Source organism: Balaenoptera physalus, assembly GCF_965194825.1.
Source record: "Balaenoptera physalus genome assembly, chromosome: 7".
NCBI lineage: Eukaryota > Metazoa > Chordata > Mammalia > Artiodactyla > Balaenopteridae > Balaenoptera > Balaenoptera physalus.
The window spans coordinates 64,478,849-64,493,071 of NC_138886.1; the positions used below are offsets into that span (position 1 = coordinate 64,478,849).

General features: G+C 40.5%; 1 protein-coding gene across 8 annotated transcripts in view; it reads right to left on the reverse strand.

The window, feature by feature from the left end:
• Positions 1-14,223, reverse strand: part of FREM1 (FRAS1 related extracellular matrix 1) — a 197,453-nt gene that overhangs the window by 116,750 nt on the left and 66,480 nt on the right. For all 8 annotated transcript variants that reach the window (XM_082467908.1, XM_082467911.1, XM_082467907.1 and 5 more), the window contains exons 11-16: positions 11,385-11,581; positions 10,574-10,664; positions 9,072-9,239; positions 5,545-5,753; positions 2,796-2,889; positions 852-1,104 (exon numbers count right to left, since the gene is read on the reverse strand). In XM_082467908.1, coding sequence (XP_082324034.1) covers positions 852-1,104; positions 2,796-2,889; positions 5,545-5,753; positions 9,072-9,239; positions 10,574-10,664; positions 11,385-11,581 — 1,012 coding nt within the window. The remainder of the gene's footprint in view (positions 1-851; positions 1,105-2,795; positions 2,890-5,544; positions 5,754-9,071; positions 9,240-10,573; positions 10,665-11,384; positions 11,582-14,223) is intronic.

Consider the following 14,223-nt stretch of genomic DNA (forward strand, 5'->3'; position numbering starts at 1 on the left):
GAGGAAGTGCCCCCAGCGCAGAAATCAGATGTGGGAGGGGTGGTGATGTGATGATGGGAAGATGTGTCACGCTGTCATCTTTACATGGGAATGTGTTTGTCTCACTCCTTTAAATCAAAAGTCCTTCATATTAGGGTTTGGGTTATACTCCTTTGTAAAGCCACAGTGCCTACTACTGTGCCTCGCAGATATCAGATGTTGAATTAACATCTTCTTTACATGAACGTTTTACTAAGGAACAAATGCCATCCGGATAACAATATAATGCAATGCCAGAAATGTAACTACAGTGCTAATAAACTAGCATTTATTGTATCTCTCATCTATGTCCACCACTGTCATGTGCTGTGGACAAGTTACACAAAAGTGTAAGACACGATCTTTGCTTTTCAAGAACTCAAAGGGCAGACCGGTTACTTCTTAGGAGCTAGCTGATAATCAGGAAACTTTTACAATTAATAAGATAATTATCTTAGGGAGCCTACTTCAGGCATTTCTGTTATGATTTAGGGAGCCAGAAGCTGAGATGTTCAAATAGTCTTCTTCATATTGACCAAAATAGGAATGAGGACAAGCCAGGGTGAACTGAAGGTCTCTGTGGAAGCATCAGGAACAGAGCAGCAGTAACACTTGCTCTTTCTCAACTCTGTGAAATTCATTATATTACTGAGATCAAGAAATACTTCTGAATATGGTGATCATACTTGAAAATGGGAGATGGGCTGCCACTCTTTTAATGGAAGCAAGCATTAAGACTGTTAGATTATCAGAGCCCACGGCAAGGAGTGGGCTAAGACTCTGTCATGTTGCTGCATCCCCACTCTCAGACTAGTCACAATACTGTCACTTACCTGTGTGTTTGTACGTCACAGCCCCTGCCGTAACATCTCCCTGAGAAAACTGATGCACCGTGACCCCAGCTTTCCTCACTGTCCCATGCTGAGGTTCTCGAACAATCATGAACATCAGTTTCATATCATCACTGTCCATATCCGTAGCAAAAATGTATTCAGAGGTAATGACCACCTCTTCGCCCTCTGAGCAATGCATCATGGGAATGAGGTCTGCCTTTAGGACCGGTGGCTCATCATTTACAGGGAACACCTAAGCAGGCAAAAAAATTCATGTTTTCAAGAAAAAAGAGCAATGACAAATTGCCCAACTGGCAACTCATAGCTCATAACCGGAATGACAGGCATTTTCAATCTTCCAGACACGTGAAACAATAGCCATGGAATTTGGCCAAGCCATCTGTATCTTTTAACTTTCCCCATATGAACCAACTTGCAAGAAATGACCCACATGAGAGACATTTTAGGTAGGAATGGGAGAGTATGGTTATGGTTTGGGACTCAAAGCTCTCGTTTGTTTCAAGACAGACAAAATATAAATGTGATATAAAGCATCCTTCACCCAAGCCCCTATCCTCCTTCGCTAAATTTACCCATATTCTAGAGGAAATCTAGTCCTTGTGGTCTGAACATTTACATTTACCACATCAAAGTTATTTATATTTCAAATTACTTGATGATTACAAAGCTTTCCTCTACTCTCAACTTCCTGCCACCCAGGAAGTTTCTTTGGACTTATAATAAGCAGCAGCTGCATTTCAAACATTTTGAGTTAAATCTGAAACCCCATAACCATTAAATCAATGCCAGTTTTCAACTTGATAAAACATTTTTCTCTCACTGTCATGAAAATAAATTTCCAAGTAGAAAGGGGAAAAAAAGCAACATTGGATCACACTGGCTGTCCAAATTTTAAAAGATTTTGTAGAAATTTGAAAAAGTATGTCTTCTAAACAGGAATGAAGGACAGTCCTCCTCTGAGTTCACGACCACAACTCGGTGTGTGCTGCACATTTATTTATCAAGTTGGGCCTGTGAATACCCTCACCCCTACATTTCCTTCCCCCATGCTTCAGCCAATGTGATCTTTTTAAAACCTGGCTTTCATCAAGTCATCACACTGTGGGAACCTTCAATGGCTTCCCAGAGCGTCTCCTAGGATGTCTTCGGCTTCATCTCATGCTATGGGGTTCCTTTGCCACTCCTCTCCATTTCTACCCCCAAGACACTGTGTCAGTTCTACCCCCAAGAACTGACAAAATTGAAACAGAAATAGAATTTGGTACAGTAAGAATAATTAGTGGATCTTCAGGAAGTGTGATAAGTCTTCCGCTGACCTTCCTTTGTCACTAACTATAAATACCTGCAAATCCTGTGAGTTATGCTTGTGGACGTGGATGGTCACCCAACAGAGAAACTCGGGGGTTCCCATCAGGCCTTTGAGCATGTACTCAACCTTTATGTGCAGATTTTCCTTCATTTGTCAAAAGGGGGAAAATAATCATCTCAAACAGGCCAGGGGTATATGGTACAGGAATTCACAAAGGGTCACATTGCACATATAGATATGGCTCCTTGCACACAACAGGGAAAAGCCCAGCGACGCTAGCCTAACCTGTCCAACTGCTAAATAAATATTTCTGGGTGTTACAGCTCAAAATATTAGAAATAATTTATACATGGAAATGACTGCTTTTTAAATTAAGTCTCTGGGTTTGAGGTCAGAGTAGTTCTACCCTTAAATCGATTGGCACAAGAAACTCATATGCCCATTTCACCAATATAACTTTGCTCTCTATTGCCTGTCCTGACATAATCAAAGATGTAAGCAGACACCTTCTTGCTTTGAAATCCATGTGCTTCAATTTCTATCAGAGACCCCAAGAGGCTTCCAAACTAGAAGGTTTGTTTCTATATGAACCACGGAGGAAACTTACTACGTACCTCAATGTATAGCACACATTCTGCTGCATTTATGCCATCTGTGACCTCCAGTAGTATGTCATCCTGAAGTATCTCAGACCCATCATGCTGATACCTGTGGGGATGATAGTTGTCACTAACCTCTCAAGGCCACTGTGAGAGTGCACTGAGATTCCTGTCACAAGAGCTTTTCCATGGTTTTGGCCACATGTTCAACAAATAAATAAATTACCAAAACCCCAGCATAATCATGAAGTCACATATGTAACTACTGTACTCAAGTATCCTTAAATGTAAAATTGCTCCACCCTGGAAAAATGTGTTTATGCATTCATATCTTGTCCCCAAATCAAAAAGCAGCTCTTCAAGTTGTCACTGTAAAAATGGGAACCAGTGGGTGTAGCTCTGCCTACTTACAGAAAACACTGCCAGGGGCAAAGGGGACACGGAGACTGAGCAGTGACAGGTAAATGTGGGACCCTACGCGGATTTTGGTGATTCTCCCTCTTCCCCCACTTTTAAGGTTATTCCTTCTGCCTGTGCTCTGGATTGATTCAGCTCTGCCCTAAAACTTTATCTACGGATTATTCACTGCCTCTCTCCTGCCACTTCCCCCTTGTCATTTACTAACTCTTTTCCTCTCAACCTATAAAGATTCTTGAATTTCTCTAGACTTAAAAGCATTTTTTGGGGACTTCCCTGGTGGCACAGTGGTTAAGAATCTACCTGCCATTGCAGGGTACACAGGTTCAATTCCTGGTCCGGGAAGATCCCACATGCCACGGAGCAACTAAGCCCACGTGCCACAACTACTGAGCCTGCGCTCTAGAGCCTGCAAGCCACAACTACTGAGCCCACGTGCCACAACTACTGAAGCCCGTGCGCCTAGAGCCCGTGCTCCACAAGAGAAGCCACCTCTCGCCGCAACTAGAGAAAGCCCGCACGCAGCAGTGAAGACCCAATGCAGCCAAAAATAAATAAATAAATTTACAAAAAATATATATATATTTTTTTCTTGGTCTTGCCTTGACCCTATTTCCTTTTAATTCTCAGTCAAGTTTCTTAAAGGAATTGTCTAATTCTAGACTTTCCATTTACTCTTCAGTCCACTGTAGTGATACACAGTAAGTTCTAAATAATTGTTGAATTGAGTTGAACACTCAGTTATGGAAATAAGTTCTAGGAAATGAAATTAAAAGTTGCTTTAAAAATTGTATATTGAACATATGTAACGTTTACATATGAAAAAATTCCAGGGCTAAAAGGTGTTTTACTCAGGACTAGACTCACCCATACACTAGCTAGGGATTCGATTCCAGTGGTGGAGAAAGCCCACCTCCTCCTCCCAGTTTCCCTCCCGACACTGCCTCCTATGCTTTATTTTGTCCTGTTCCCTGATATGTTCATCAAAAATAGATTGGTATGTGATAATGTGCTAATTCAAATATACTTACCATGCTAATACCTCTAAAAGGGCCAAATAGGTCTAGGAGTACATATCCAAATGCATGGCTATGGAATCAAACAGAACTTCTTTCAAAAGCAGAGTCTTCCACACACTAGCTAAGTGACCTTAACCTCTTTGTGTCTTAGTTATTTCACCTATAATATGAGAATAGAACCATCTGCCTTGTCAGGTTTGATTGCTGTGAAGTTTAATGAAAAAAACCATAATTGCAAGTCTCTAGAAGAATGCTTGAAATATACGTGCTGGCAAACACTGGCACTTTTATTTTTTTTCTATCCATCATTCATTCCCTAGTAAGAATTACCTAAACAGAGCTCTCTTTCTAACAGGTAGGAAAGAGCTGAGATCTTGGGGAAAAAAAGGAAATTTTAATGAGGATAAGAGTAGTGAAAAGAGGTGAAGATATTGGAAACTGTAAATAAAGCAGTGTAACTAAGCTGTTGGATGAAAATGATCTTCCTGTACACAAATCCTCCTTCCTCATCAATTTCTAAATGTAGAACTAAGCATTTGATGCCTAATACCTTCTACCACACTTTATCAAAAAGGCCAAAATTCCCATTTATAACTTGAACTTGTACAAGTGAGAAATTAACCAGTATGTTTGTCTACCTGACCACTGCTTTTGAGTATCTTGCATTGTTTTACAGAGAAGGTGCTTTACTAGATTTTAAAGAAAAAGTTTCTTACATACTGCATTAGGCAGAAGAAATGAAAGTCCTCAAGGTGAGGGGAACTACTGCAGGACCATGAGACAGGGATTACTCCACCCCTGACTGTAAGAGACCCAAGTACTATTCCATGTCCTACCTACCCAACATACCCTACTTATTTGCCCGCAAATCCCCTCCCCAGTAGAATGGATTAAAAATTCACACTAAAGACTTCAATCAACAGAATTCTATCCTAGAGTTTCCAGGGTTATGAAATTGGCTTTTCTTAAAACCAAGTTCAGTTATGTAGATTAGTCTTATAGATTATTTCAGACTCTATTCATCTAGTTTGATTGTTACCCCTTGTGATATGTGCAGTTGCAGCAAATTTAATGTTCATGGTAATTGAATTTTTGTTGCTCAAATATTCATAATGTCATTCCTACCAGTACAGCAAGCCAGAGGGAAAGAAAATGTCTTGGGGGGAAACTAAAGGATTGTCATTTCTAATTTTCAACTGACCCTTGAAAAGTATTAGGTGGCATGTTGTTACCCCTGAAAGAATTGGACAAACTTCTTACACTGCCTCACAATTGATTCAGATGGGAGCCAAAGCATGTAAAACAAAGAAGCCAGGAAATGTTCTAACCTAACTTTTAAGGCCTGGAGGTCTCCCCAAGAAAATACGGCCCCTGTGTTTAGAGGAAATCCATTCAGCTCCACCCTTCCGTGCTGAGGCTGTCTCTGCAGGGAGAGGTGGATGTTGTCCAGTTTGGTGTCCACGTCAGAAACCAGGATGTGCTCTGTGCTGATGACACACTGACTTCCCTCAGCCACTCTCAGAGGGTTGGTAAATACCTAGAAAGAAGGAAGGAAACATTTAAATCCTTGTTCCGTGAGGTGTACCTGAAGACAGAGCTCATGAAACCAACAGAAAACTTCCAGCACCATCTTCACATGTCAATCAAACTTTCAAGAATGTGCTAAAGGGAACAAGTTCATAGCTGAACATCCTGGCTGAAAAGTATTTTTTACTAAATGCTTCCAATTCTAAACATTGATGGACACAAAGAAACAAGGCAGATCTAGAAACCTGAACGCATCTACATTTCATTGATCTCAGACCCTGTAGAGTAGAAGCAGCAGTCAGGTTTACCATCACTGGTGCTAAGTTGAGAAAATAATAACATTCCTCATCGTGTCCACACCTACCATTGCTCGGCACATATGTACCTTAATCTACAAAATGAACAAAAACTACATCAGATTCCCCTAGAGAAAGAATCCATCTCTTTTTACACCCTAAAAATTCTTAAAGACTTGGGAAATTGACTGGAGCTTTTAAGCATCAGGGTAGTGAGTGTTTTAGATATGGAAGTAGAACAGGGAAATTGAAGACTAGAAATTGAAGATTTCATAGGAAATAGATTTATTCAAGCATTAGCCTTAAATATTAAAGCCATAAGGATAATTTTCTCTAACAGAAAAACTCACAGCTCAATAAAAATTTACTTGAAAGTAAAAAGCAAGTTAGAAGGGCTTGGGCTATTTTATCATCACATTGGGAGTTGGCAAGAAGTGTTCCATGGTCAAACACATGTAGAAAATAGTCACATACGATATCTTCACCTTGGAGGTTTATAAGATTCATAAGTGTATTCAGCACTCAGACCCTACAGTAGGAAAATCTGCTAACTTTGTTTAACCTATCATTTTCTCAGATTTGTATTACTACATAGAAGCAAAAACAGGGAGATACAGTTGGGCTACCCAGTCATGGGCTCTGAAGGCTCTTCACACATGGTCTGGGGTGAGTGCTCTCCTAACGTGAGGACACAGGGTTCTCCAAGGACGCAGCTACTCTCTTCAGAGCAGCTGCCACTCCTAGAAAGGAGAGCACTCCCCGAGGAAAGAACTGGTAAAGAGGAGGGGGGCCTGAGAAATGGGCAGAGGAAAGGGAAGTGAACAAGAAATCACAGCCTCCACCCAGAGCCCTGCTCCATCCTCCCACCCACCAGGGCACAGCCGCCCCAAGGGCAGCTCCTTGGATCATGGAAATGATGAGACCATGCTCCCTGGGACAGCTGCCTTGTATTCTTTAATAAACTACTTCTGCCAGCAAAGGAAAACATAAAGTAAGAGCCTTTTCTCCCTACAACCACTCACCCGCACCCTTCCTAAGTGCCTTACTCTGATTTTGCCAAACCTACGTCTTCACTATTTGTAGGAGAAAGAAATAAAGGGAGCTCTTATTTAAAGAGGATTATTACCACTGAAACATGGGCCATGTCTCCCAACCTCATTTTGTCCTGAGTTGCATCAATTAATATCCCAAGACGCTAAGTTTCAAGGAATATACTTTGCCTCATTAGACGATTTTTAAATATATATGTATTTCAGGACAACTTTTAAAAACTAAAAGCTAATTTGCCCCCCCCCATTAATTATTCACTTTCTAGTCCCTGCCTGAACCCAGTGCTTGGATTTCTGGAACTTCAGGTCAGCATCGTGTCAAGATCCCCTAATGGTTATCACTTAGCCCAGCGATAACTGTGGATTTTCACACGAGGGAACCGCTCCCATGACTAGGTTCACTGAAGCGACTCATTTAATTTTATTTCTACTGTTCTCAGTTCTCTACAGTACTATTTCATTTGTCCCATCCACTGTAGAAAAAAGACAGAAGCCATTAGGCCTCTTGAGCCCCAAGTCCTCATAACTATTCCATTTACCTTCAAATGATGGAGGTAACTATTCACTTCACACTTTCTGGTTTTTTCCACAGATCATCTTTCTCTAGCAAGAGGCTGGACAGCTTGGCATAAAAAACTGTTTCTCTGTGATTGTTCTAGAACACACATTAGCTTCTTTAGATGCTGGGCCATTTCAGGGCATGTATCTCATACATAGAAAAGGATGGTCTGAATAAAATCTAATCAAATTAAGAGACATTCTAAACTATTTTTTATACAGGGAACATGATCTGGTCCCTGACAGGGAAGGAGGCAAAGAACATAGTTTACATTCCTTTTTTGTGAGCTCTCGGGCCCATCTTCTACCAAATATTGCAAGCTCAGAGGCTGGCGGGGTCAAGCCAGTGATGTAAATGGGTGTCTTGAGTTGGGTGGGGACTTGGGTGACTGGGGAATGTGCCCTGTTCAGCTGCTGCAGGGTGGGGGTAGGGAAGTGGACTCAGTGTTGCCAGAGCTTCCAAATTTTCAAGAGAAGGCAGAAATCCAAACTTGATACAAAACCTCCTGATGTTTAAGTGTTGGCAACTCATTATTTTCAAATATTATTTAGACTCATCAGAACAGTTGTGTGGCTTGGGTAAGCCCCTTGGTCCTGCAGGGTGAGACCTCTGCTCCACAACTTTGGGCAGCTGTAGAGATGGTGAGGAGAGCAAAGGAAAAGGAGCATCTGTGCTTTCCTGGCTATATTCCGGGTGGCTGCCTGGGAAGGTGGCCTCTTTCCTTAGGGATGAGACACATGTGGGTTCTAGACCCCTCTGGTTCCTAATGAATGGGTAATCACACTTTGCGCTTTTGAGGGAAAAAGCAAACCTAGGAATAGCCACCCTCATTAACTCTAGTGCTCTGATGGGGAGGGAGCAGGCAGGGAACAAATTCTCACCATGAATCCCAGACTCGCAGATAAGATGCACAAGGTAGCATCGCCTTTGTAGTTTGATTTTAATGAGAGACCCAAGTGCTTTAAAGCTTACACAAACATTGGGGAGTGGAACAGCACAGGATGCAAGGGTCCATCTTAATTCATTTTAGAAAATTAAAGAGCTTATTTAGATGACAGAACAGCGTAGCTGGCCTGCGGAGAGAGCAAGTCAGCCTATCTGGTTGCTAAGAGACTCCTAATTTAATCCCCTTCACCTGATCAACACATGAAACTCAGTAGAAAGGAAGGGAAAGAGATTTTGATAAAGCTTTGAAAATAATGCCAAATTCAGCAACTAGAAAATCTCATCTTTTAGATAGAAAGTCCCATAGGAGGTGAAGGACTCCCCTCCCCATGCTTTTTCTCCTACACTGTAGCTGGAAAATAAAAAAGTTCTTTGAAAGAGCCTAAAGAGAAGTCAGCATTTTGAGTAAGTCTTTCAAAATCTTTCTTTCCTTAGGTCATCCCCCCCTTTTCATCCTTCACATCAAGCATTATGCCTACCTCAGGGGCCTGATTGTCCACCGGAAGAATCGTGATGTTAAAGCAGATCCCGAACAAAGTGCCACCGTGCTGGTTACTGACGGAAAAGGCAAACTGGACGTGTCGGGGATGGGGGCCTATATCTTGCATGGGTGGCATGTAGGCCACTTTCATATAGTTCACAGCATGCTGCAAAGCAAATCAAGACGGACATGTGGGTGCCGATTTCCCAGGATGAGAGACATTTAGAGACCTAAGTCTAAGATACCCGTCTCATTCACTGATAGGGAACATTGTAAATGCCACCATCATCAATTTGAAGATCCTAAAAAGCTCTATCTTACAAATCGCATTTTCTAAAAGCAGGAGGGAAAATAACAAAGAAATTAAGTGACTACGTCAAGCGCTTGAAGCCAGGCAACTCTGTGAAAGACAGGAGACTTGCATTTTAACCCAGCTCTGCCACAAAGTAGCTGTGTGATATTGGTCAAGCTACTTAAACTGGCGAGGCCTCTGTTTCCTTACCTATCAAATGAAAAAAATAATAGTACTTAGCACATAGGTTGACATACTCATTTAATACAAACTCTAACTACAGTGAGATTCAGCAGCTCCGGGGTAGCTGCTGCCTAAGCACACAGCATTACTGTGCCTCTAGTCAGGTCTGCAGAGCAGAGGCCACAGGAGCAGGGAGAGGGCTAATGAAGGATTGTGGAAAGCAGTAGATAGCATGCACTGACTTATGTCCCCCACAAAAAAAGATACGTTGAAATCCCAACCCCCAGTACCTCATCATGTGACCTTACTTGGAAACAGGGTTGTTGCAGATATAATTAGTTAAGGTAAGGCCATACTGGAGTAGGGTGGGCCCTTAATCCAATATAACCTGCTCCTTATAAAAAGAGAGAGACTCAGGGAGAACACAGCCATGGCGTGACAGAGGCAGAGAGTGGAGTGATGATCTACCAGTCAAGGAATGTCAGATTGCCAGCAAACCACTAGACGATGGAAAGAGGTAAGACCCCACTGCCCCCCGACCAAACAGGGTTTTGGAGGATGGTGGGCCTGCTGAGACCTTGGTTTCAGACTTCTAGCCTTCTAGCCTCTAGTTTCAGAACTGTAAGACAATACATCTCTGTTCTTTTAAGCCACCTAGTTTGTGTTACTGGGCTATAGTAGCCCTAGGAAACTAACATGGTAGGATATTGGATGAACTGAATTTGATGGAGTAAAAACATATGCACCAGGTCCCTAAATCAGAGCCCTAAACCAGGAACCTAAATTGATGCAAAAGACTGTGTTGAATTATAACAAGATTTTACAATCATATCCAGCTTGATCAAGCATTTTCAAATACATGTCGCTTAATGGAAATGTGCAAGCAGAAAGAATATAGACATCAAGTATTTGTTGCTTGTGACGGATGTCAAAGGCCAATACTCTCAAGTGCAACGTTGGGAGCACCGTACCTTCTCAGAGGACACGTCCATCATGTTTGTCAACATTTGAGCATAGCATCATACCTGAGTGAATGACTTCAACTCTGGAGCTGCAGGGTTTTTGGTTAGCCTTGGTATGCTGTCTACCATGAATAATTTCCCAGCATCCAAGTGTCTAAACAAAAATACAAGAGAACACATCAGCTAACTTTCCAAGTAAGAGAAATTAAATCAAATAGTAGCCCACAACCAAATTTTCTGAAGCTAAAAGTGCTCACTGTAGGAAGAAATCAAATGTTCCATCTTTATATTCTCTCTTTATATCAAGGCGGGGGGAGGTTCTAGCCTTAAGTCTAGTATCACGAATGCTGTTCTCATCATGACTGCAGGAAGTATGTACAGAATTTCTGCTCTGACATCATGAAAGGGAACCTAACTACAATAAGATGTAGTTAGATACTCATCCTAAAAACGTTTCCTCACTATCATTTGGTAGATAACACAAACCTAAGGTATAGTCATGATATTTTCTGGATTGGAATCAGAGAATATGACCACTTTTGTGAGCTGCAATATCTAAAAATAAAGCGATGAAGACTCAGCACATTTTACTAAAGAGAAGAAAAGTATTCTCTTTAGAAAAAGGGATTAAAGACTGTTTTAAGCTTACCTAAGCTGAAGACACTACAAGCTGCAGGCCACTTAACCAATTAATATAGCTTTTGAAGGGAGGTATGAGACAAGTTTGAGATTAGAATAAATGCTGAATGGAATATAAGTTCGTGTGTGACCAGCAAAGCAAGTGAACCACAGTAGTATACATTGACACTTTCAACTCAATCCTAGAACGCAACCCTCAGCTAATAGCCCAGGTGATGACTCTTCGTAGAGATACCTGCGGCTAGAGGAGAAAAATGGAGGAGTGGTTACTGTGTAGAGCAGCTCCCTGTCATAGGATTCTGTATCTACAAAACGTAGATGTTTCTTAGTGATACAGGCCACCTCTGTTTCCTTGACAACCAAATGCCGAGAAACTCCAGGAGCCTCTTTCGGAAGCTGGTCATCTACTGGAGTGATATGAACTGTCACCACCTGGAAAGAAATTATCTTTACCATTAATTTGAAATACCAAAAAGACACCAAAGAAAGCCACCCCACTATCATCCAGTCACAGTTATGATTTTCAAAAACTGCCATTTTACACTTCCAGTGAAAAAATTGGGGAGTTATTACGAACATGAAAAATGGAACATTCTCCACGTATTTTTCATTCTACCTTAAGAATATGATTATCACAATTATAGTTAATGCAGTCATGAGTGCTATAGAATAGGCATATAATACACAAAATATGTTCCTGGTTTTATTTGTACACCTCCCTTTACCAGCAACCTGGGCTTTCTCTTCCTCTTTCCACTCAGTCATAAATCCTGGAAACCTTGACATTACTTTTGGTTCCTCTTTCTCTACCCACATATGACACATCACCAAGTCCCAGAGTTTGTACTTACAAAATTTTCTAAACAGTGACTACACTCTAGTCCCACAGCTGTCATTCCCACTGTTCCTGACCTTGCACCAGTTTTCATAATTTCCTTACATCATCACAACGGCTTTCCATCAGCCCTAACTCCAATAACTCATTTTGACTTTTCATACCTCTGGTGTTATCTTTTAAAAAATACAAGTCAAATCAGGTTATTCACTTCCTCAAAAATCTAAAAAAAGATACAAATGAAGTTATCGACAAAACAGAAATAGACCCACAGACACAGAAAACAAATTTATGGTTACCAAAGGGGAAAGGCGGGGGAGGGATAAATTAGGAGGCTGGGATTAACATATACACACTACTATATATAAAATAGAAAACCAACAAGGACCTACTGTATCGCACAGGGAACTACACTCAATATTTTGCAATAACCTCTAAGGGAAAAGAATCTGAAAAAGAATATATATATATACATGAATAACTGAATCACTGTGCTGTACCCCTGAAACTAACACATTGTAAATCAACCATACCTCAATAAAATTTTTTTAAAAAGAAAGTTAAAAAAAAAAATCTTAACCCCCCAGGAGGGATAGAATTATTCAAACTCCTTAGCATGGTATTCAAGACCCCTCACAGTTTAAACACACTCTTTATTTCAACTTTATCTTGTATGACCTTTCAACATTAATCTAGCATCCTGATTGCACTCAGTGGACCCAGTCCTAGTCCTCAAACATGCCTCTATGCTCTGAATCCTGTTGTTCCTTCAGTCTGGAATGCTTTTCTCCTGCTCTCTCCAGCAACCTGAGTCTTTCTTATCCTTGAAGGTTCTTCTTGAAACGTTCTCCAATTTCTCAGTTGGAATTAATTTTTCCTGAATTTTGGTTATCCCTTGATAAACATCGTTATTTCATTGTCCTGTATTATTAGTTAGTAGTTTACATGTAAATCTCTCCTAGACTGAGAGTTCCACGAGGAGGATCATAGTATAGTGCAAACCACATGGAATTTGGCAGTGAACAGATGGTTAAAGTCCTGGGTAAACCACTTAGTAGCTGTTACTGATCTTGAACAGGACACTCAACTTTTTTGAGTGTCAATTTTCCTATTTGTAAATTAAGCATAATATCAACAACCTCACAGAATTTTATGAGGATCAAATATCACTATGAAGATAAAATGTCTGGCATATATTATGTGCTCAATAAATATTTCGTTCATTTCTATAGCTCCACCACATCTGGCATGGTATTTTGTAGGTAGGAGGCACTTTATAGGTGTTTCCTCACTGAATGAGTCAACATGCCCTGTTTGTGATGTTAAGAATTTTCTCAAACATTCATAGGTTTGGATCTTGCAAGAGGGCAAGGAGACTGCCAAACAGCTTTTTATCATCACTTTTTTTTTTTTTTTTACAGTAATCCATGATTGGTTGGGAGAAAGCAATTACTCTCTCTCAAAATGGTACATTTGCTTGGCATCATGAGTCGTTGCACAGCCTGATGCATGAAAGTATTCTGACTCTGGTTTTGATTTATTTTAATATTGTCACTGAAGTACAGATCAGCAATGCCAATTTTTTCTAAGATAATGGTGTTCACAATAACCAATTTGAAAATGAAGAGAATTTCTTTTTTAAGTTAACACACAAAGCAAAAACTAAAACATGGTTAAGCTTTTGCTATGATACGAAAAAGACTGGAACATCAGCTCAGCCACTTACAAACTTTGCTGCCCGGGGCAAATCATTTAACCCTTTTGCGGCTCAGTTTTTCTCTCTTTACACTGGGAATAATAAGGATGACTATTATAGTGAAGTGCTGTCAGGATCAAATGAGATAGCTGATAGCACAGTGAGTACCTGGTAGTAGGTGCTCAATAAATTAATTCCGTCTCCATCCTTCATTACTTTTACAAAAGCATACAGCATATTTACTACTCTATTATGAAGCATTTCAATAATTAGAAACTAAACTCAGTTATCAAAATAAAGGAACACAATGACAGTCATTTCTCCAGTTCCTGGAATCTGTGTCATGATTTTTTTTCCAGTTACAGTTTTTTGCTAATCTCTAAAATTCAGAAATTCCCTATGGGACATCCCAGCCATGGTGTGGATCAGTGAGGCTCCACTTAATTGAAAAACTAGACTTAATAAGGAAACAATGGTTATTGTGCCTTCAAAGAGACCATTTTCTATGCTAATTTATTCTCCAGTGTGTTCTTTGTGCAAAAA